The sequence below is a fragment of the Misgurnus anguillicaudatus genome, chromosome 23 (assembly GCF_027580225.2).
Source record: "Misgurnus anguillicaudatus chromosome 23, ASM2758022v2, whole genome shotgun sequence".
NCBI classification, from domain to species: Eukaryota; Metazoa; Chordata; class Actinopteri; order Cypriniformes; family Cobitidae; genus Misgurnus; species Misgurnus anguillicaudatus.
This window is the reverse complement of record NC_073359.2, coordinates 33,852,597-33,877,054: the sequence shown is the minus strand read 5'-3', so window position 1 is coordinate 33,877,054 and position 24,458 is coordinate 33,852,597. Positions and strand designations below refer to the sequence as shown.

The window sequence follows — 24,458 nt, the reverse complement described above, 5'->3', positions numbered from 1 at the left end:
AATATGTTGACGCGGAGGGTATACCTTTCGCGTCATTTTTTGACGAACTGGGGACTTCAATACTATTAAAGCAACACCAAAGAGTTTTTTTTAACTTAAAATAACGTTTCCAAAAAAGTTTCAGTTGTTCATCCACTCAAAACAGGGTGAACGGCACTTTCACATTTGCTCTGCAGCCCTCTATCGGCTAAAACCGCACTAAAAAAGTTTCCAACCGTCTGGTCACGGTCCTGTAGTTCGAGTGAAAACTACAAAAACTTGCTTTACGGCAGACCTACAATCCAATCAGAGCCAGCTATGCTGCAGTATTTACGACAGTGGTAATGAACAATTACGCTTCTAACCTGTAGGGGGAGCAAAGAGCCAGAGTTCTTTAGTGTTGCTTTAAGTCCGTTGCATTCTCTTTCCTATTTTCTTACCATTTTCTACCATTTTCGCGTCGGTTTAGGGTTAGATTTACATAATGACATCCCTACCCAAACCTAACCCTAACCCCAATGCCAGGTGACAACTGTTTAATTTCGCGTACCTAATAGTATTGAAGTCCCCAGTTAAAAGGTTAAAAGGTATACCCTCCGCGTCAACATATTGGCTGCGTCCGAAAACTCTAAATTGCTGCCTTCTGAGGCAGCTTTCCAAGGCAGCAAGGCATCAAGGCATGTCTGAATTCAATGTTTGGTTTACTTCCTGTGTCCTGAGATACCTATGCGTGGACTTACATTAAGAATGTGATTGGTCGAGTCCGGTAGAGTTCGAAAAAATAAAATGGCGTCCAAGGACGAGACTTGAACACCAATATAGTGTAATTAATGGTAAATTTTCACTTTTTAAAACTATTAATTGCATTACAAGAGACAAATTAGAATTGTAGTTTTCAAATATGTGATTAGTTATCACAAAGGCGCTCTCTGTTTAAATTTCAAACACGCTGCCTTAGAAGTGTGTCCGAAAGTCTTTCTTTGAGCTACCTTCATGCCTCAGAATTCATTTCCTCATGAGGCAGCGAGGCAACGAGTGTCTGCCTTGAGTTTTCGGACGCAGCAATTGACGCATGGTCAAGTGTCGTCAAATATTGACGCCATGGGTGTGAGACTGTGTTAGCGTGCGTGCGTGCGAGAGAGAGAGATAGAGGAAGAGAAACGGAGAAGTCCAGACTCATGACAGCTATAACAGTGATGAGCTGAAAGGTTAGGATGATGAAGATTAAAGATTCATCTGAACACACAACAGTTTCTACATTTTATTGATAAAAATGTTTTTTTTATTAAGGGTAGGAAACAATGTAATAACTACATAGACCACATGGACTACAATAAGGTTAATATTAATATTAAAAAGTACTTAAGTAATTAAGTAAAACTTAAGCAAAGAATTGACAAATCATTATTATGGATTTATAATATTGACGATACAGAGATCAATGTTTAGTAACTGATGGAAGTGTATATGTTTGTTCCATTTCTACATCCAGTGTTTTCTGGACATGTTTTAAAAATAAACCCTACTGAAAAGTCAGACTAAAACCAGCCAACCAGCTAAAAAAAAAATAGCCAAAGCACCTCTAAAACCAGCCTGCTACAAGCTTAACAAGCTAAAAAAAATTAACAAGGAACCCTGCTGAAAAAACAGCATACCACCAAGACCAGCATATGTTGTGTTTTGGTGCTGGTTTGCTGATGAACACCAGCTAAACCAACACCAAACCAGCATCAGCACCAGCATTATCACCAGCTAAACCAGCACCACACCAGCATAAAAGGATCAGCATCCCATGCTGGTCATACCAGCAAGACACAGCATGTTGTGTTTTGGTGCTGGTATGCTGGTGCCCACCAGCTAAACCAGCGTCAAACCAGCATAGACCAGCATAATTCCCATGCTGGTCCATGCTGGTTTGATGCTGTTTTTTTTCAGCAGGGATGTAGCTACTGTATGATGAATAGTTTTCAGTGTTCCCATGTGTAACCACTAGATGGAGCTGGAGCTGCAGGTCCTAAAGTAGCAGAAACAGACTGCACCCTGAAGTTATTTCAAACCTGTGTACATTTATTTGTTCTGCTGAACACAAAGGAAGATACCAGTTATCAGAAATACTTCATGTTTACAGATAATCTAGAATTGAAGCATGTACAGAAACACACACAGATGTTAAGCATGAAGATGAATGAGATGAAGAAATGACATTACACATAAGAGCTGTAAGTGTTATTTGGTCAAAGACCAAATATTCATCTGAACACACAACAAGTTTCTACATATAATTTATAAAAGAGTAATAGCTCAACATAATCAATATGCACTCATTTTGTAATCTGTTTATCTGCCAGTTTCATTTAAAGTAATATAAAATATATATGTATATGTCTTTGCACAATTTTAAAGTTACTTTTCAGATGGACTTGTTTCTCACCTTTTCTTTCTCACCCATTTGCACATTTATATCAGTAGAAAAGATCTGTCGATGTTTTTGTCACGTTGGGTTTCTGTAGGCTTCAGTTTTCCATGAGCTCATTTCTCGGTGTTTATTTCAGCAGACAAAAGCTCAACACATTCATCTTCGCTTCTCTGTTCTTTCACTTCACTAAATTTTTATTTAAATCATCACATGTGATGGTAAAGTGAAATAAAAGTTAAAATCTTTCTTCGTTCTGCATTTTTAATATAGTTTGTCATTTCAGGATCTAAATTTATGCTCCATTTTCATTTGCTTTGACAATCAGCATTAGCCATACAACCGTATGTTTGAAACTTATATCTCATGACGAGAATATCATATAATTGGATGTGATCTTTTTGACCTGGGCCAAAAAAAAAAACACCCAATAATTCAAAACTTCTAAGCTGCAAAGAACATCCCAGTAAGCAACACACTTTAAGTTATTATTTGAGAATATGTATAGAAGATATAAGTGTACCCTGCTGAAAAAACAGCATACCAGCAAGACCAGCAAATATTATGTTTTGGTGCTGGTTTGCTAGTGAACACAGTATCAGCACCAGCATTAGCACCAGCTAAACCAGCACCGCACCAGCATTAGCATCAGCATATGTTGTGTTTTGGTGCTGCTATGCTGGTGACCACCAGCTAAACCAGCATCAAACCAGCATAATTCCCATGCTGGTTTGATGCTGTTTTTTCAGCAGGGTGAATAAATGTTGTTTATGAAGATGTTGGACTGAGGTCAGGGGTGCCAAATCCTGCTCCCGGTGATCGACTGTCCTGTAAAGTTCAGCTCCTCCAACCCAAATCAAATACACCTGAAGCAGCTAATCAAGGTCTTCAGGATCACTTGAAAATTGAAGCAGGTGTGTTTGATTTGAGTTGGACCTGAACTTGATAGTGGATCGTTAGGATTGGATACCTCTGCTTTAGATGAAGTTTGGTTTGTAGATCTCTGAGAAACATTGACCACTAAACCACAGACCTGAATTTGCTCCTGACTGTTAAAGAAAACACACAAAACTCAATCAGGAAACACTGGCGAGAGACATCTGAAGAGAGGAATCTCATGAGCGTCAGTAGATGAACAGATGTCGATAAAGAGATAAAGATCAAATGAAGAACCGAGAAGAACTTTTCGTCTTTATTTTTGTCTATAGGTTTGTGGTCAACAGTCAGTTTACATCTCTTCTGGAGCCAGTTTCACACTGAATGTTTTATCACTCTGAGGCCCTGCACGTTTTCTTAGTAACTGTTAAACTGTGACTTTATCAGCACAAATAGTTTTTTGTTTAAACTTCAGAAGACATTTTAAAGTTTGAAATGAACAAACATCTAGTTAAATAGTCATTTAAATGATGTACATGTACATTTACATTCAGCTAATGCTTTCATTCAAACTGATTTTTTCATAAAAATAATCATCACAAGCAGTTTACTATTTAAGAGCTAAAGTGGTGCCAATCACAATGATATGATATGTGTTCCCCAATAGTGTTGTGTGATAAGGTTTTGATCGGTCTCCAGAAACAAATGCTGTTTGAATTTATTCTAAAACCAAGAAGTAAAAACGTCAGCACATTAACCTTAAAGAACATGAATCTATAGCTGAAGTTGTACAGAAAAGAATAATACATTTTATACCACGGGTTAGTTAAATACTTTATTCTGATTGGTTGAGAAATGTTCCATGGGTTGATTATTTTTCTTTATACCACGGGTCTGTTGAATGCTGCATTCTGATTGGCTGAGAAATGTTCTATGGGTGTTGATTATTTTTCTGTAAACCGCACACCTATCTTTTCAAATGTCTTAAAAATAGGCACCAGAGCAATGTTTGTGGTAACCGTGGTATAAGCGGAATAATTGACTCCGGTCCTTTGAATTATTTGAAAATAATGCACACCTGCAGTGTAACGGCACTCCGCTTCGCATCGTGCCGCATTACCACCTTGGTGTGCATTATTTTCTTATAATTCAATGGCCCGTTGTCAATTATTCCTTACTAATTCAATGGCCCGTCATCAATTATTCCTTACATGTTGCACACTGTCACTTTAAATGGTTATATTAGTGACCAGTGTTGGGGGTAATAAGCAACGTGCATTATGTATTAATATTTCTTTTCTAAAGTAACAAGTAAAGTAACACATTACATTTTAAATGTACACATTAATATTTGAGTTACTTTTTAAAAAAAGTAATGCAATATACTTTTAGTTTAAATAATTTGATTTTAAAAAAATATGTACTGAATTAAGCTAAAGGTAGTCACATTATTTACTCTATGCGTACACGCCTGTGTGGGAACAGTTTGAGTCAGAAACTGAGATGGCAGGTCAGAGCTCCACATTTTTATGATGAAATATGCAGTTTCTGAATGCAGAACTTTTCAGTCATAAAAAAACATCTGCAAGGCCTGAAAGAGATCAAGCCTCAGCCAAGAAAAAGTAACTAAAAAGTAACGTAAGTATTACTTTCCATGAAAAGTAACTAAGTAACGCAATTTGTTACATTTTTTAGGAGTAACTAAATATTTGTAATGCATTACTTTTGAAAGTAAATTTCCGCAACACATTTAGTGACTGTGTTTATGTGTTTCTGTTGATGACAACTAGTATGTGAGCTAGTTTCTCAGTTTCACACTCAATGTCTTTATTTTTCTATCCTATGCTTTTTCCTGCAGGTGCTTATTCTCAGTAGGCCCAAACACTATGTACTGTATGTACTGCAGATGTACAATACTGATACTGTAAACTCAAAGGGAAGCTGTGGAGAAGGAATCTCTTACATCAATAATGCACACCTGCCCAACAAGTGAACATGAGACTATCAAACACTGGTAGCCGGTTGCTTCTCTTCCAAGGGGCACAAATTCAAAATATGTGTATTCATCATGCATCATCTCAAAATACATGCCTTCTGCACATGCGTTGAAAGGTTTTATGATAAAAGAGATGCTCACGTTCACAAAATACTCGCAGGACTCCAATTTAACACTAGCTCTGATTACGCATAAGATTAAGCGAGTATCTGGCAAAAGTGAGCGTCTCTTTTAGCATAAACCCCTTTGAAGCTTCTGCAGCAGGCTCGTATTTTGACGTGAATAACACACATGACAGGCTAAATACATGCTGTGACGAGCTTTGCATCATGCGCCCTTGAAAAAGAAGTCACCAGCCGCCACCGCTTTCAAATCTTAACTGATTTTAAGACCGTGAGAGACCTCACACATGCAAATAGTTGTAAAAATTTCACAGTGACACAACATCTCACAGAAACATGACTTCAGATGAGAAACAAATGAAGAGTTTATTTCAAAACGACATAACTTTAAAATTTTTCAGAAATCTTGTTTTTGTGGTTGTACATTCCAATTAACATCAATTCAACTGCAGTTGGTTTGTTTTGATTTAAACCTTCATAACTTAAAAAATACAGCTAAGTAGCACCATAAAACAAAATAATAACATGATAACATAATATTAAACATGTTTTGACAAAAAAAAAAAAACTGATTTATCTCATCTTTATTGCACAACACATTATAAATGCACTCATACTGCTGTGATAGTTGTACAAGTTGATCTTTTTTTAGTACACTCTGTGAAAGGATGAGTTAATGTTTACACATTTTTTGTTTTATGCTTTTATGTGTCATTTAAAATCAGGCCTAAAAGCACATTAGACAGCTCAATCAAAACATGTTTGGTTGTTTAGTGTACATTTTTTTTATTTTAATTCATTACATTTTTTCCTTCAGTCAGCATATTTAAGCTTCTCCTCCATTAACATCCTTTGAAAAACAGCCTCTGGTCTCCTATGCATACTCTTATGCATGCTTTGTAACACACCTAAAACAGACCTTTTTCATATATTGATCTTACGTTTGTTTTCAAGTCACATCATTTAAGTGCCATTTATCTGTATTGTTTTGTTTTGTTTTTTAATAAAAAATTACAAAGCATTCTGTGATTTGTGAGTTTTTGAATGTATGCTGATTAACAATATCTCTGATGTAACTGACTTGAAGATGACAAAGATGCTGCTACTCAATCACGAGACAGATACAGAGATGAAGGAGAAAAATAGAAGACACAGTCATGATAAAACAAAAATGAGCAAAGTTTATTGAAAAATCTGAAAAAGTTGTTTTTCAGTGCTCAGTCTGACTTCATCTGAATACAAACAGATGGTCAAAAGCCCTGCAAAAAGCCCTGTCTATTGTTTTTTTTTTAGCAGGGAGGTGTTATTATACTAAACACAGACAGTATAAATTAACTACTACACAACATTTATGTTATTAAAACGTTGCCACTATGAAAATGCAAAGACAAAATGTTGAATGCAAGTAAAAATGTTATGAGACTGCCTTTTAAGAATATTCAAACAAAAGTAACTGCACACTTTGTGCACATGATGTTTTACCATTTGTAATACGAATCACACATCTACATTCAAATGAAAAATCACTTATACATAAACCTCCACAGAATATCACAAACAAACAAAAAGCAATGAACAAAGTCAACCAGGCTAGTTTTTTACAGGAAAGTGCCTGGTTTGGTGTTTGTCTAACTGAAACAGCCACTAGTGAAACTAGCCAGCCTAAGGGCTCAGTCACACCAAAAGCGTTTATGGCAGTTGCAGGCGCCTTTTTTGAATGATATTCTATGGGCAGGGCGCGTTTGCACGCTGTTTATGCTCGCCGAGCGCCTTGCGTTTTTTTGCCGCCTGCCGCGCACGCGTTTTTGAAGGAGCTCTGAGAGCGGAGGAGCGCCTGACGTCATTCGCGTCTTCCATTGTCCAATCGAATGAGGGGAGAGGCGGGCCTTACGTTGTGGCGAGGGAAGTTTACAGTTGCTTTGAAGAACCGGACTCCACTCGCTCACTCTCTCCTGCGTGTTTGTGCTCCTCTTATCCTCAAACAAGGTCAGAGCAAGCGTCATCTTTTAAAAGTTTCTGCTAATATGACAGTTAACAGCAAAAGAGCGCTCACGCTTCAATATTTGATTGACAAGACAGCTGACTCGGTGGTTGCTTAGCAATATGAAAAGCCGCGCTGCACTGCTCTTTTTTAAAAAAGGCAGTGCGTCGCGCCTTGCGTTTGCAAGCGTTTAAAGCACTTTTGGTGTGACTGAGCCCTAACTGTGTTCTTCTCCAACATAATTTACTCTGTCAAGCTATCTGGACACCATGATTCAAACCAAACACAAGCAGAGATGGCTACACTCTAAAAATTGCTGGGTTGTTTTTGGCCCAGGGCTGGGTCGCTATTGGACGGAGCACACTGCCGGGTTGGAGTGACCCAGCTGCTGGGTTGTTTTAACCCAATTGCTGGGTTGTTGTCAATCAACCATCTTGAAACGGCCCAGCGGTTGGGTTAAAATAACCCAGCAGTTGGGTCATTTTAACCCGGCAGTGTGTTCTGTCCAAAAATAGTGACCCAGCCCTGGGTTAAAAACAACCCAGCATTTTTTAGAGTGTACTGTAATCTGAATCACAGTGAGTGTGTTCATCGTCTTTTGACTCCTGCATACACCACATCATCCTCTACTGCAGATCTCTGTATAAAAAAACACAAAACATGCACATGTACTTTAACATGATTATATAACAACAGTTTTTAGCATTTATCTGATCTTTCTCTTTTTAGTGCTTTGACAATACAAATACAAAATGTCCTATAATATTGGTTTCAAATTTACATTTTGTGATTTTGCCTCAGCAGCTCTGACTGTCACTGTAACCCAACATTAAAGGCGGATTCCACGATTCCACTTTGGAAAAGACAAACACACTAATAGCCAATCAAATCAAATCAAATGCCGGGTTGCGTATGTGTGGGGCGGGTCTATCAACAGAAGGTCAAGATTCTATTGGTGTATGTGCGTGTTTGTTTAGGTGATTTCAAATATCAACATTGGCTTTCAAACATCATGTACTCCGTCTTTAAAAACTAGTATACGCACAACCGGCGCAACGTCATAGAATGTCTCTGAACAGGTTCACGCCCACTTTTGGGGGAAACAGACTAGACCTTCCATTGGCTTCCATTCAAAATAGCGGAACAAAGCAACCTTCGTACACAGCCGGCAGGCGTAAATAACTCATGAAATCACTCAGATTAAACATGTTGAGTAATTATCTGTCCACCCTGCCTGCCATAGAGCGCGAAAAATACATTAACATATTTTATTTGGTCAATATGAAAACATGTCTCTTTCATTCTCCCAGCATCAAATTTGTGTAACAACGCTCCCTATTGGCCAGAGGTGTCTTACCCAAACATTTACTCGTACCTCATCGAGTCAACAGGGAAGCAAGTGAATGATTTTACTTCGTATTTGAAAGTTACTTTGTATTTATTTATTATGTCTTTATATTTAGAGTAATGAGTGCACGTTTCCGTCGAGTCATACAACTAACTGGCTTAGCGATATTTCCAGCAATCACTGGATAGCGTTGTTACACAAATTTGACGCTGTGAGAATGAAAGGGACATGCCTCTACACTGACCAAATTAAATGTGTCAATGCATCCCCCGGGCTCCACGGCAGGCAGGGTGGACAGACAACCACTCAACATGTTTAATCTGAGTGACTTACTTAAGTCATTTACGCCTGCCGTCTGTGCAAAAACGTTGCTTTGTTCCGCTATTTTGAATGGAAGCCAATGGAAGGGCTGCTTTTATCACCCAAAAAGGGGCGGTGACGAAATTTACAGTCAAGTTCCCGGATGTGCCGGTAGTCCGTATACTATTATAGGCTGCTGTCACTGTTTCTGTGTCTTTTTGTAAACAGCAGAATTCATGGTTCCATTTATCACAGCAAGTCTTCCAGGTCCTGAAGCAGCAAAACAGCCCCAGACCACCACATTACCACCACCACCATATTTTACTGTTGGTATGATGTTCTTTTTCTGAAATACTGTGTGACGCAGGAACGCTGCGGAAGCCCCCCTCTGGTGGGGTAAACGGGTGGTAGATGATATGAACAACCAATTGGTTGACATAAATAGACAGTAATAAGACATACTGGGGAGATGCAGAGCGGGCTCTGCTGAGGGAAAATGTGGGCTAGTAGGATTATTCCCATCGCAAAATACTCACAAAGGAACCCCGTGTAGGGGATGCAATGTGGAGGCCCAAGCCAAATTACAGAGAATGCAGCTAGTTAAAGGCTGACAGCTGATGCTCCGCAACATCATCTGTCAAGGCAGTGGAGGGAGTCAAAAGAGAACTTTCACACTTTTTGACCAATCGACCTTCCATACTGGTACTACGGTGTAGAGCCACTACGGGGCTGCAAGCTGACATGCAAGCCAGCGCTCTGTGTTCCACCAAATGAGGAGAGAACATGAGAGGAGACCATTTCAACATGCAAACTATAGAATCTAGTGAAAGTGTTAGGTGTCGCCCAACCAGCAGCTCAGCAGATGTCAGTTAGCAAGGAACCACGAGCGAGTGCCCAAGATGAAGTAACACTTCTAGTAGAGTGTGCTCTTAAATTAAATGGGCAAGGGGTGCCCTGCAGTTTATAAGCAAGGGCAATAGTGTCTACTATCCAGTGAGACATTCTCTGCTTGGTGACAGCTTTCCCTGCTGACCACCATAACAGACAAAGAGCTGGTCTGAGGTACTAAAACTTTGCATTCTGTCAACATAGAGGTGCAATGCGCGTACGGGACATAAAGCCATGGTTGGGTCTGCCTCCTCCAAAGGCAGCACTTGCAAGCTCACCACCTGATGTCTGAAAGGAGTGGTGGGAACTTTGGGGACATAGCCTGGCCTGGGTCTCAATGTTACACTAGAAACAGCAGGTCTAAACTGAAGGCACAACTCATCGACTGAAAATGCATGGAGGTCCCCTATCCTCTTAACGAAGGCCAATGCTAACAGTGTCAGAGTTTTCATTGTGAGAAACTTCAGACTCGCTGACTGCAAAAGCTCAGGGAAGCGGCTTGCAGAGCTTTCAGCACCATGGACAGATCCCAATGAGGGATAGAGGGAGACATGAAGGGTTTAGACTCCTCCTAAAAACTAATAACCAGGTTGTGGTGACCCACTGACCAGCCGTTTATTGGGGCATGGTGAGTGGATATCGCGGCAACATCTACTTTAACTCATTCACCGCCAGCCTTTTTGAGAAAAGTTGCCCACCTGCATTTTTGTGATTTTAACAAAATTTTCACAAAATTCCTTGCAAGAAAAATCATTTTCTATAAATATATAAACATACAAATTATATCAAATTAAAGAACACAGGGTGCTTTCAAACAAACAATAAACAAACAAACAAAATGGGGAAAAAACGTTTCATTATATATTTACTTTTTTTACTTAATTTAACCACTGAAATATGGATATTTCTCTTCAAAAATACAACATTTTGAGCAAAAAGCTTAAAAAATTGCGTTTTTGTAAAGGAATTTATGTTAGAGATCAGACTCAGAATGACTATCAAACATAAAGGCAGTTAAAAAAAATCATTAACTCTTTTTAACTTCCGTTTTTGATAAATTCGATTTGGTGTTATCTGGTGGATAAAAGCGGTATTACACTTTCACTTTGAAATTCGTCCAAAAAGGCATATTTATTAGTTAAATATGAACTCATAAATGACGAGATAACTCGTCAATGGCGGTGAATGAGTTAATGGTGGAGGGTGACAGCCTACCGTCCAACCGATGCTGAAGGTACGAAGCAAAACGCTAATGGGGCATTCTCGGGGGTCTTCTTGTTGAGAAGAACACCATACGACAAACAGGTTCCATTTTAGCGTGTTAGCGTTTCTTGTAGACATTAGTGGATATTAGCCATAACAGGACGTCCTCGCCGAAGAGCAGGCTGAGGCGGCAGCGTAGATGGACAGTAAGGGGCAGCTGGCTTCCGACGCGGCATGATGGCCTCAGTCTGCTTGGCGGTCGAGAACTGCTGTGAAGCACTCGATCATGTCACCGAAAAGGCTAGTCTGCACATTCAGGAGATGATTCTTATCGACGTCCTTCATGTCGGCAAGACACAGCCAGAGATGGTGTTTCTAGACCAGTAGCAACAGAGGGGGGGCATTCCCAGAGGAACATAAACCGTCTCTGCATATCTGCGAGGGTCAGGCTCTTGCAGTGAGAACATGAACCCCCCACAAACCGCACCTCAGTGTGCTGAATGCCCAACACGAAAGACGGAGATTGTAACCATCCTTAGGATCCATACATTTGCGGCATCCGTAACGGCACGGACGAAATTGCATCTTTTAAAGGTCCCGTTCTTTCTGTGTTTTCAAAGCTTTGTGTTTACAGTGCGCAATATAACATGTGTTCATGTTTCATGTGTAAAAAAAATTTACACAATTGACTTATCTGTATAGCGCTGTTTTCACTGTCCTAGATACGGTCTGATGTCTTCCTTGTTCTATGAAGTCCCTTCTTCAGAAATACATATCGAGTTCTGATTGTGTAGCTTGTTTAGTGTGTTGTGATTCGATAGCAGCTTAGCTTAGCAGAACCGTTTGAGCCAAAGCTGGGGACTGATGTATTCCTGTGGGCGGAGTTTAGCCAAAAAACTGTTCTAGTGACGTCATTAAAGCAGGAAGTAGAGGGCTGTAGTCCAAACCGGCTGTTCACTGTAGGCTTTGAAAGACGACCTTTATCATTTTACAGGTATTATTTATGCTATTATCGCAACATTACACACTAAGTAGGGTTTAAAAATGTGATCAGGAAAAACGTGACCTTTAAAAGATGCACTCTGCCGAGACATGAGAGAATGGCCTTTAAAAAAAAGACAAATTCCACCCGTGCTGCTCTTTTAAAAGGAAAAACACTCTATAGCTGTTGATTGATTGCACGCATGGGATAGGCAAGGCACACACTCAAACTCAAGTTCAAAACTGAGAAAAAAAGAGAGGTGAAGATCCACGAGCTCCCGCTGCAAAGCGCGGGATAGCCTATCAACTACGAGCCAGCAGCGTCTTCCAGAGCAAGTAAGAGAGTTTCTCAATAGCAGTTGATCTGCCGGCTTTCGAAGCGAAAAAATTTAGACTGGTATTGCATTTGCCTCTCGTTAAATACTCAACAGGCGGGGCGGCGCCGGCAGATGAACATACCTGCATGCAAAGTTCATCTGCATTATAGTAGTTTCTTGAAGAAGATGTATCCTGCGAAGCACGTTCCCAATTCGTCGGTTACGATGTGACGTCGTAGTGACCGAAAGAAACGGAATGACTCATTTTAAGGTTAATCTGGTTCATGTAAGGTCTTTATACACCACTGATAATATAGTTATGTAGATTATATTGCATTTCTGTCAAGAGATACTTCTAAAAGTTACACAATGCACCTTTAAATATGCGAGACTCCAGGTATCTTTTGCGGGGATGGGGTGCTCTATTCTTAAACCTCTGTATATTCTTTTGTTTTCTGCCCTTTGATCATGTAGCACAAAACAAATAACACAGATGACATGATTTACTTGCACTGTAACACAAGTAATGACCTATATATATGTTCTCTTTATTTTAAAACGAATGCTATATGGATTATTATGATGTTTAATGAAAACCCAACAAAGTAAAATCGTACAATACAATCTCGCTTATGTACATGTATGTAGACGTAATGTTTTTACAGCATTAAACTCACATTTCAAGTTATCATACTTGACAATCATGTCATTTTCACGTTATTGTGACAGAAAAACTATCAAAGGACCGCAAGTGCCCTCTTGAGGACGATACTATATCACACATGACGTCTTCAATGAGGACACATATCCAATTCTTGCATTTGTGGATCAAAGCTGTCTTCAACAAGAATCCACAAGTTCAAAAGTGCAAATTCACAGATATTCTTAAAGAGCACCTGGAGCTACAAAAATGCATGGTACACTATATTGCTAAACGTTTTGGGATACCTGCTTTTATATGCACATGAACCTGAATGACATCTCATTCTTTTTCTATTGGATTTAATATGGAGTTGGTCCTGCACCCTTTGCAGCTATAACAGCTTCAGCTTTTCTTGGAAGTCTTCTTACAAAGTTTAGGACCATTCTTCTAAAAGCACATTTGTAAAGTCAGACCCTCATGTTGGATGAGAAGGCCTCGCTTGTAGTCTCCGCTCTAATTCATCCCAAAGATGTTCTTTTGGGTCAGGTCTCTGTGCACTACTTTTTAGCACAAAAGTAGTCCATATGCCCTATAACTGCACTGTTGTGTTCGGCAGACGATTTCTGGGTTTTTGGGCTTTCTGGGCAGCAGTCTTTCCATTGCAGCCCCCACAGGTCAGGTCATGCTAGCTCACTTTACTTTGGCTTGGTTAGCTTTTCTATTAAGTTTAGTACCACTTCAGAGTGGGTTTGGTTGTGCTGGCTGGGAGTCCGGCCAGTAGCACATTGCAGTGGTCCAGTATGGACAGGACAAAAGCCTGGGACTAGAACTTGTGTAGCATGCTCAGATAGAAAAGGTCTAATTTTACTAATGTTGTAGAGGATGAATTAAAAGAGCCGGCGGTGCTGGCAATATGCTCTGTGAAACTAAGCTCACCATCAATGAACAAACCCAGGTTTCTGTCTGTTCCGAAAGGCCTAATGATCAAAGAACCAAGTTGAATGAAAAGATTGTGATAAATCTTAGGGCCAGATGATATGACAAGCAGTTTTGTCTTTACAAAGTTCAGCTGGAGATGATAATCCTTCATCCAGAGTGGCATAGCAGAGGTAGAACCCAGGAATGTCATGACAATGTCATAGAAAAGAGCAGTGGTCCAAGCACTGAGCCTTGAGGTACCCCGGTATTGAGATGTTGGGGTTCAGAGACATCACCTGTCCAGGACACTCTAAATGACCTCCCTAAGAGGTAAGACCTGAACCATAGTAGCACCATGCCAGAGACTCCTATAGCCTTGAGGGTCAACAGGAGAATGTGGGGATTGACAGTGTCAACAGTGGCAGATAGATCCAGTAGGATAAGTACAGATTATTTGAAGGCTGCCCTTGTCTGCCTTAGAGCTTCAATAACTGAGGGCAGTGCAGTTTCAGTGTAGTGACCGCTTTTGAAACCAGACTGGTTGCTGTCTAAGAGGTTATTTTGTGTGAAGAAGGAGGAGAGCTGGTCTAAAACAACACCCTAAAGAGTCTTGGCAATGAAGGCAAGAAGAAATACCGATTTGTCGTTTTCTAACATTGCAGAATTAATTTTGGGTTTCTTAAGGAGTGGTGTTATTCGGGCCCTTTAAAAGCTGTGGGGAATGTTCCAGTGGAAAGAGATGACTTGATTATGTGGGTAAGAGCAGGGATAATCAATGGAGGAATGGTCTAAAGGGGATGGGTGAGTATGGGATCTAGCGGGGAGGTAGAAACAAAGATCATGGAAACATCTGGTTCAGCTAGAAGAGGGGAGCAAGCATGCATCAGGAGTTTGAGCATGGGCAAGAGGTGGTAGCGCAGATGATGGACTGCTGATAGTGCTAGTTTTCTTCACAAAGAAAGAAGCAAAATCATCAGCCATTAAGTCAGATGAAGGTGGGGGGTGGTTAAAGGTTCAAGTTATATTTAAAAATGTCGATTCTCCCAAACCAATCAGTTATGTACAGTGTTTTCACATCACGTTTTAGCATCAGCTCAGTTGCTTGAAACCTCAACCGTGGTTGTACTAAAAAATTATAGTGTACTACGTACTGTACCCAGTAAAAAGCCCCCAAAAGTGAGCTAGAAGTTTTCTCCTGTTCAGGAACCAGTTCACCAATTTCCATCAACCAATCTGGGTGGGGGGGGGGGGTTTAAGAAGTCAAGGATGTATTTTGTTTAAAAAATTCAGAGTTACATTGAATGCCAAGTCTGTGTTTTAGCAAGAAAAGGGTATGTGTTTAAAAACACATACTGAGTAGTAGGGGTGTCAACAATAATCGATTCGGCAATGCATCGCAATGCGTGTATGCACGATTTAGCATCGATGCAGCAAAGTGCCATAATAGATTATGTCACTGTTTATTTTCTGGCCTCGAGTGGACAATAAAGTTGTGAAGTTTCAGTCACTTCCGGGTGCATAACAACAACAATCAAGATGGCTGAGGTGGAGAGAGATGACCGTGATAGACGGGTAAATAAAAACACACCCTTTTCCATGGAAAGTGGACATATTGGCACATTTCGGAATCTATGAAGTTAATGGGAAACTAGACAAGACTTACGCTGTGTGTAAAATTCTCATTTCAGGTATATAATTGTCATTGTCTTAAAGCTGCTAAGATTCAGTTTTTGTTGAAAATAGTTGCACTTGACTTTACTACTTGACTGATTAAACATTTGCCTTGTTGTGTAAAGTAGCATTCTGATGCATCGCAATGCATCGTAGAATCAACTTGAATTGAATCATTACCTGGTGAATCGTAATTGAATTGAATTGTGAGGGCAGTGCAAATGCACACCCCTACTGAGTAGGAGTTACATGGCATAAGCTACATCGTTTACATCTTTGGTTCACCCCAAAGAAAGATAAAACTTTACAGTAATCTCACAAAATCATGTATTCCATAAGTATGTAATCATGTCAGTGAAATTAGAGATTACTTGGCTAGGTGAAATAGTGAAGGAGTTAGGATATTTTAAGGGCTTCCTGCCCATATTGGATGCCATCTTGAAAATGACACCTTTCTAGTTGTCAAACCTTGGCAAACTTCCAGCACGTTACCAAGGACACCTAACACTAAAAAAAAACAGCTGAGAAACCCTTTGTTAGGGTTTTTTAGGGTACGGTGTTTTTTCATATATGCAGCCGCCTATAACAGAAATCGTAGCTATCGTTTTACAGACTGTCAAATATGGATTGTTCATGCCAACATCCACTGACCACAGGTGGGTCGACAAGTTGCTAGGGTCACTATCAAGTCCAACTTCGGCATGGCTTGTGGAAAAGTGACGTTAATGCAAATCCATTGTGAACATCGTTGCCAAAGTGTGAATAATATGTAATCATGTAATCCATAAAAAGTAACGGTAATCTGATTACGAGTAATTTAAAATGTAGTTTAATCTAAATACAAGTATACTTGATTTTTGGAATCTGATTACGTAATCCAGATTACATGTAATCTGTTACTATCTGTCGTTTTTCTGTGCTTTCCACTGCTTCTATTAATGTAAAGCTGCTTTGAAACAATCACCAATTGTGAAAAGCGCTATATAAATAAAATTGAATTGAATTGAATTGTTACTACCCAGCTCTGCTTACAGTATTTGTGGATTACAATATGTGCAAATTTCAGCAATAGGGTGGTGATGGTGCAGTGGATAAGACACACACCTTTGGTGTGAGATACCTGGGTTCAAATCCACTGTGACACACCATTGCGTCCCTGAACAAGGTGTTTGACCTCTGACATATATAGCAATTGTAAGTCACTTTGGATAAAAGCGTCAGCTAAATTAATGAATGTAAATGTTTATAGTTGTGTGTTCTGATACATGCATTTGTTGATTGCAGTGCTTGGATCTCTGTTGCACATTTGTGAATTGCAGTGTGCGCATCTGGAATTATTGTGTGTTTAGAATTGAATTGCGGTGCACAAACGTGATCTTTAGCATTTCTGAGAGGATTTGATACTAATTTCGCTCCATATAATAGTAGTAGTAGTATTATTTTATTATTACATGGTAACTTTTTTTATTTGTGTAAGGTATCTGTCTATTTTGTATGAGTTCTCAGTTTTCTAATATATTTTGATTAATTTTAAAATATGACTTATTTACATTTTATTTTAACTTTTTTCAATTCACAAACCCCCACTGTATGACAATTAACTCCGCTGTGTAAAAAGTTTTTCAATCCCAGGTATCAGTTACTAGGAGTTGCTGACATGTTTCAAAATGATTTTATGTTTTAGGTAACAAGACAGTGATTAAAATAATACAAGGTTGGATTTGGTGACTTAAGATGAAGAAATTTACTTCCATGCCTCCAAAACACTCTTTGTTCAATACCTTAACCAAAACACATGAAAACTTTTCACAAATTCACAGGAGATCATCTGACTGTAAGAGAAAAAGACCAAAAACACAGATTGCTCAGCCCTGTAGAAAGATGTAAAGTAGCCGTGTTACAGTTTGTGCCCCGCTGCACCTATACTCTACACAAGGATTTCACAATCTCACATTGGATTTAAACTAGATATTTTTATATTCCTATGTTTCCTTAAGCTTTCTTAAGTAAGATATATCATGCTTTATTTTGTTAGCAAATAATACATTTGAAAAATAATTTCAGCTGACAGCTAGATGGGGCCAGAGCATTATTTTCAGAAAGCATTTATTTAAATGTTCCTACTGCCAGTTTAATCTGTTTTGCTCTTAAGTTTTCAGTCATTTCGACCTGCTAATTCATAACTTACATTTTATTTCTTATAGTTTAGTCTTTTGTTTCTTGTGTTCTACTTTTATCTTTTGCGATAAAAGTAATGTTATAATATAATATAAAAAATAATATGTTTAAAAAAATATGAAAGATTAGTGATCAATTTTGTATGGGGAAATAATGTTCAATTCAAGTTTATTTGTAGGCCTATAATGCATTTCACACTACACATCTATACAGAAAATGCATGTATGTTTCAAAGTTATTCAATGTTATATTAAATGCATGTCAGAGATCATTGTAAATTAATGTGACTTGTATGTATTCTTCTTCTTCTTCCTTATTTACTCTTTATCACATTTCAGCATCTATGACTAAATTCATGGTGAAAACCAATTAATCCATACACAGGTTGGGGAGGGACATTTTGGTATCTCCAATTCACCTAAGTTGCATGTTTTTGGCCTTTGGGAGAAAGCCGGAGTACCCGGAGTAAACCTACGCCGACAAAGGGAGAACATGCAAACTCCGCACAGAAAGGCCACCTGACCTAGCCGGGACTCGAACTGGGGAGACCTCTATGTACTGAAGCCACTTTATGGCTTTATGTGTCCATCAAAGTGTTTTATCCTAAGGTGTCCATTTAAATTTTTCTCCAAAGCATGTATTTTAAATAAACTAGATTCTGAAGAAAATGTGAAGTGGTGCTTGCCGTGGCAAAATTCAGGAAGCAACTGGTACAATAATGTTAACATGTTTCAGAAGAAATGTTTCTACAATACTCTGCTGCAGAGTTATAGCTTGCTAAACGGTTGCTAAGGTACCTATATTTGGTTGATAGGGAGTGAATTGGCATCCACCAATGATTATACTCCAAACCACATGTGAAACGATTCAACCCTTATGTTTCTACAATGTTCTGATGCAGAGATACAGGCTTTGTTTATTCCATTGCTAAAGTACTGTCTTTGGTTGCCAGGGAGTGGCTTGGCAGCAGCCAATGATAGTACTTCAAATGCTGCTTGCCAGTTTGAGTGATATAAACCAACCGTCATGTCTCTACGACATTCAGATTTGAAGATATAACTGTTTGAGTTTTGGTTGCTAGGGTGTCATTGCACATGCGCAGGGCATCCGTTTCAGTTATCAATCCGATTAAGTGTCATTACAAACGGTATAAACATTCCTCTCCTTCCCACTCATTCTCCTTCACTACTCCCTGGCCTTGCTGGTGGAATCAATGATTAACAATCTGCAAAGTTACAAATCCTACGGTCTATGATGAGGCGAGTAATCATCTCCAACTAAAATCTGTTTTTAGATTTCTGTGCTGATCTTCAGCATATGTTAAGAAGCATCACATTTCCATCACATGCTTGAGGTAGAGGTCTTCTCGGGTCCAAAGAAATGTACCCAAACCCGACGTGCATAATCGTTTTTTTTTTTTTTTAAAGACCTGACTCGAGACAAACCCGTCAAAATTAGACACCTGTGACCAGTGGTGTAGTGGTGTCTGGAGAAGTGGGTACTCTTAATTTATGCCCCCAGTAGAAGTGGGTATACCCCATGCCATCAAATAAAGAGGTGGGTATACTCCGTATACCTGCGTATACCCTGCACTACACCACTGCCTGTGACTGACCCGAACCAGTGGCAATTTTTTTAACCCGAATGTAAATGACACTGAGGTGTGTGTAGTCAGCAGCCCCACACGCACCAGTTAGACAGAAAGAAACCCCATATTAAAAAAGCAAACATGAAGTGCAATTTTAGTCATTAGGAGAAGGCTGTCTAGCCTGGCGACGTGCTTCCGCTTAATTTTCATTTCGCTTCAGCAGTACGTCTGGGATTGCTCTGTAGAGATTCGTTTTCTCCTGCAAAAATCTGCAGGACCAATCAGCGAACAGATGGGGGTGGCTAAGAACGATGACTTTGAGGTCATGCGTCAGTTTGAGTTGTATTCAGTAATGGCAGCGGAGAAAGACGTGAGAAAAGCTATTCGGTCCGTTGTTGCAAAACTGCAGAATATACAGGAGTTAAAGCCGGAGCAAGAACCAGGTTTGCTAAGTTTTGTTTGTCTGATTATTCTGACTTGTTGTTTCCGGACGGTTTCGGTGCATGATATGCGTCACGACCACACGTTAGCGATTGGCTTTGGCAGATCCTGAGTGACTCAGGGCAGATCCAATAGTTTTAAACTTCAGCAATGGACCCTCCTTACCGGAAGTAACGCTTTGCAATGGAGAGTGGCCAGACTCTCTGTACAAATGAAATGAATGTACAAGAGTCTGGTTGGACCAGGCTAAAGGCTGTCTATATGTTCTGAATACTTGAAATGTGACAATTTATGAAAGTTAAACAGTTATAAACAAAAGTTTACTACATGTGTTGATCTTTTACACTTGCAATTTTTGTGCAATGTTAATAGTTGAACTATTAACTAAAATATGAGTTTTCAGTAATTAAAAGGCAAAATACTGGATACAAGAAGTGTGCATCTTTTTTTGAAAATGTGTGTATTTATTTATGGCCTATAACAAAAAGTAACAAAAGCAACATAAGTTATAACATATATATATATAATAGGTCAAAGTAAAAATAAAAGGTAAAAATAGGGGTAAAAGTTTAACCAATCTCATATTTACAATTTTAAAATCTGGCCCTCAAGAAGAGTAGCTGAAGACCTCTGATGTACGGTATGTAGAAAATAATGTGTTTTTAACCATAAATTACGTAAACACATTGCATTAAACCAAATGCACAAAGTAATGTTATTTTTAGCAACATCATAGGGGCTCTTTAAGTAATGAACTGCACTATTTGGTTATTTTCAGTTAGATGATAAGATAAGATATTATATTTGTGTTACAATTGTGTAGCCTGTAAAACAAAACAACCTCTCCAAAAAAGTAAACTTACAGACCTGACTATAGAGATCCTGGGCTTTCAAAAGTTAATGACCAAGATAAAACATAATATCATATAATACGGAAAAATATGCTGTGTTAACCATATATTTGATTATCCTTTAAAAATCAAGGAGGTAGGCCAATCATGTAAATATTATTTTACCAAATTTGGTTGTTATTGCATTTATATATATATATATATATATATATATATATATATATATATATATATATATATATATATATATATATATATATATATATATATATATATATATATATATACTGGGTTGATATATATATATCAAAGTCAGACATCTAAATCGGATTTACTGCAGACATAATACAATAATAAACAACAAGACAAATGATCTTACCCCTTTATGTGCATTTCGTTTGCAGAAGGTAGGATCTGCATAGGTGATCTCTTCAGAGGTTTGATCTGTTTCAACAATAAATCACAAAAAAAAAACATTTTACCACAACATAAGTCTGAATTAAAGGATGTTTTCAAACGTATATTCTTCTTTTCTCTGTAAAACTGTTTGTCGCATAACTTATTAGTTCAAGTTCACAAACAACTAAAAAATGAAATACTAAATAAGAAATTAATAAGTGCAATTTAAATTAAACAATATTAAGAGAAAATAAAAATAAAAATGACTGATGAGCCAAAGAAAATGAATACCTCTTTAAAAGAGACTTATAAATAGTCTGAGAGGGTGCCAATTGAATAATCACAGCATGAAGTATGTGAAACTACCGCTTCAGTGTTTACAAGTGATGGTAAGGAGAAGCGTTCAGACGTTGTTGATTGTGGACTGATACTTATTAATGTCTTTGTGTCAGTTTATTGTTTAAAATAGTTCGCAGGTGTGCTTTTCACATATGTAACACGTGACCTTTCCATCTGTACAGTAATACGTAAGGTTGCGCTGGTGCATCACATGGCTAGTGCAAGATGAGCAGTTGTAGTTTAAAAGTGCATATTTTTTTTCTTGTCAAAAATGACAATCGTTTCGCTAGATAAGACCCTTATGCACCCTTACACTGCAAAATCCCGGGAGTTAAATTAACACTGCTCAGTGTTTATATAGGTCCACCCCCCAGAGTGTTAAAAAAGTAACACCGAAGAGAGCCAAAAGCTACAATCTGCGACTCTATTCTCTCCATCACCAACTCTGTCCGAAAACCGAAATTGCATTTTAGATCTTACTTGTAGAGTTATTTTCTTAGCTTAGGATTAGATGTTGGCTGTTTCATTTAAAGTCACCATTATTGTGATTAGTGGTTGTTTTAATTGGACTCTTGAGTCTTAGACTTCGCTTTTTAGCTTTTTTTGGCTGTTATAATTGCATGTATTTAAAACATGTTTTTTTGTGGCCAAAGTGGATACACTAGTGCATTTCTATGATTATAATGGTTGTTAGGATATACTTTCAAATAACACTCTTAAAAATAATTAATTTAGTGACTTCTTACCAGAAGTGTTTATTTCTGTCAATAATATGATACTGTAGTATGAGGTCCAGCCATCTCATAGCAGTTTTTCATTCTGAACCATTTTTAAACACTGACACTTACAGATTAACTGCAATATAACGTAGACACTTAAACATCAAGAATCAGAGTATAAATCACAATGATGGTGACAGTAAAATGAAAAGCTTCATGCTGCAATGCATGCTGGGTATTAACAAATTACAAACCTCATCCAGAACTCCCAGAATGCACTGCGGCATGAATAAATAAAGAACTTTTTTACCATATTCTTTGTCACCATTGTTGAGATTCATACTCCGATTCTTGATGTCTTTGTATCTACATTGTTCAGCGGTTAATGTTTTTGTGCACACTATCAAAGTCTTTTAGAATGCCAAACTGCTATGAGAGTTCTGGACCTTGAACTGTAGTAATTTATTATTAATAGAAAATGATACTTCTGATGAGGGGGAAAACTATATTAATAAATCTGTTCATTAAATGATTATGTTTGACATTTTGTTTTAACCATCAATATTCAATCACACAATAACCTTTTCTTTGCTATAACAATGTGTGTTAAACACACTAAGATATAGCAGTTAGAAAAAACTAACAAGCTAATAGTCAAGAGTCAAGTCCTACTAAAACAACCACTGATCACAAAAATGGTGACTTTTAATGAAACAGCCAACATCTAAACCTAAGTTAAGAAAATAACCCAAGTAGGATGTAAAAGTAAGATGTAAAATGCAACTTCAGCCCTCAAACAGAGATGGTGACAGAGAGGATAAAGTCACAGATTGCAGCTTTTAACTCTCTCCGGTGTTACTTTTTTAACACTCTGGAGAGTGGACCTATATAAACACTGAGCAGTGTTAATTTAACTCCCAGGATTTTGCAGTGTATGAAACTGCAATTTGAAACTGCATTTAAACATTTACCTTGCTGTTGTGTGTTTTTGTGTTTTCTGTAGACGCAGAAGATCAGAACTGAAGCTACAATCATCAGACTGCCACCAGCAGCAGCACAATAGATCACAACTTTATGAACTGAGAAGAGGCCCTCTGTAATGGATAAACAGTTAACATTACTGTAACTGAATCTGACATTTTTATCAGATTAGTTAATAAACACTTATATGGAGCTATGTACCTGAACAAATCTGACAGAGATCAGTATTGAGATGTTGAGTCTGATTACTGATTGAATTATTCAGCACACAGCTGTAAGATTCATCCAGACACTTCAGATGAAGAGAGATGTTGCTGATGTTGAGATCAGACACACTGATGATGGACAGTAAATTGTTTCCTTTATACCAGGACAGACTCACATCTCTCACATTCAACACTGAGCACAATAATGAACAATTTGATGATGATGATGATGAAGAAGAACTTTGTGATGAAACTTTGCTGATGACAGGAACGGGCAGACGAGCTGGAAAAACATAAAAAATTAATTGTTAAAAAAGGCTAATATTTTCACATTTTTAATAAAGTTCACACAAATTTACATATATTGTATCAATCAAACTGTTTAAAAAGAAAGCATTAATAAATCTTGATGTAAGTTTTCTATCAATAATTCCATAATGTTCTGAATAATTATGACAATTAACAAGTTAAAAGGTGAACCTAGTTCTTACTCACCATAGACAGTAAGACTGAATGTTTTAAGTTGTTCTTTTGTTTTGGTGTTGATTAGTTGATAAAGTCCACTGTGTGTGATGTTGGTGTTTGTGATGGTCAGAGATCCAGTGTGATCCAGCTTCAGTCTGAATCTGAATCTTCCTTCAACTCTATCTTTGTAGAAACGGAAATTATTTCCCTTATCTTCTATTTCAGCTATGGTTGTTTCTGGTACAGTCATTTCTTGATGTCCAAACTTCCAGGCGATTCCATCTTTTATCTGTGCTTCATCAAGACTGAAAGATAAAGTCACAGAATCTCCCTCCATCACTGACACAAACTCACAAAACACACCTGAAGAAATAAACAACATGAATTACAAACATTCTGTACATCTGTATTCATTTAAATGTAGGCTATTATTCATTTATAAAATGTATGATTTACATTTTCATGTAATTCTAAAAATAATATGCTACCAAAAAATGAACAAATAATAAACAAACTCAATTATTAACGGATAAGATTAAAACGTTAAATTATAATTTAAATAAATTAGAATGAACAAGTGTTTACAAACCATTAAAAATACAATGAAATGTTATTTTCATTTAAAGGGGTTCATTTTTACATATTTGCAAATAGC

General features: G+C 38.0%; 1 protein-coding gene across 1 annotated transcript in view; it reads right to left on the bottom strand.

Moving 5' to 3' along the window:
• LOC129452959 (uncharacterized) overlaps positions 1 to 24,191 on the bottom strand; it is a 29,149-nt gene extending 4,958 nt beyond the window's left edge. Inside the window, exons 1-2 of the mRNA XM_073861805.1 lie at positions 23,834 to 24,191; positions 23,334 to 23,621 (exon numbers count right to left, since the gene is read on the bottom strand). Coding sequence (XP_073717906.1) covers positions 23,334 to 23,621; positions 23,834 to 24,185 — 640 coding nt within the window. The 5' untranslated portion in view covers positions 24,186 to 24,191. The remainder of the gene's footprint in view (positions 1 to 23,333; positions 23,622 to 23,833) is intronic.
• Between the last annotated feature and the right edge of the window lie 267 nt (positions 24,192 to 24,458).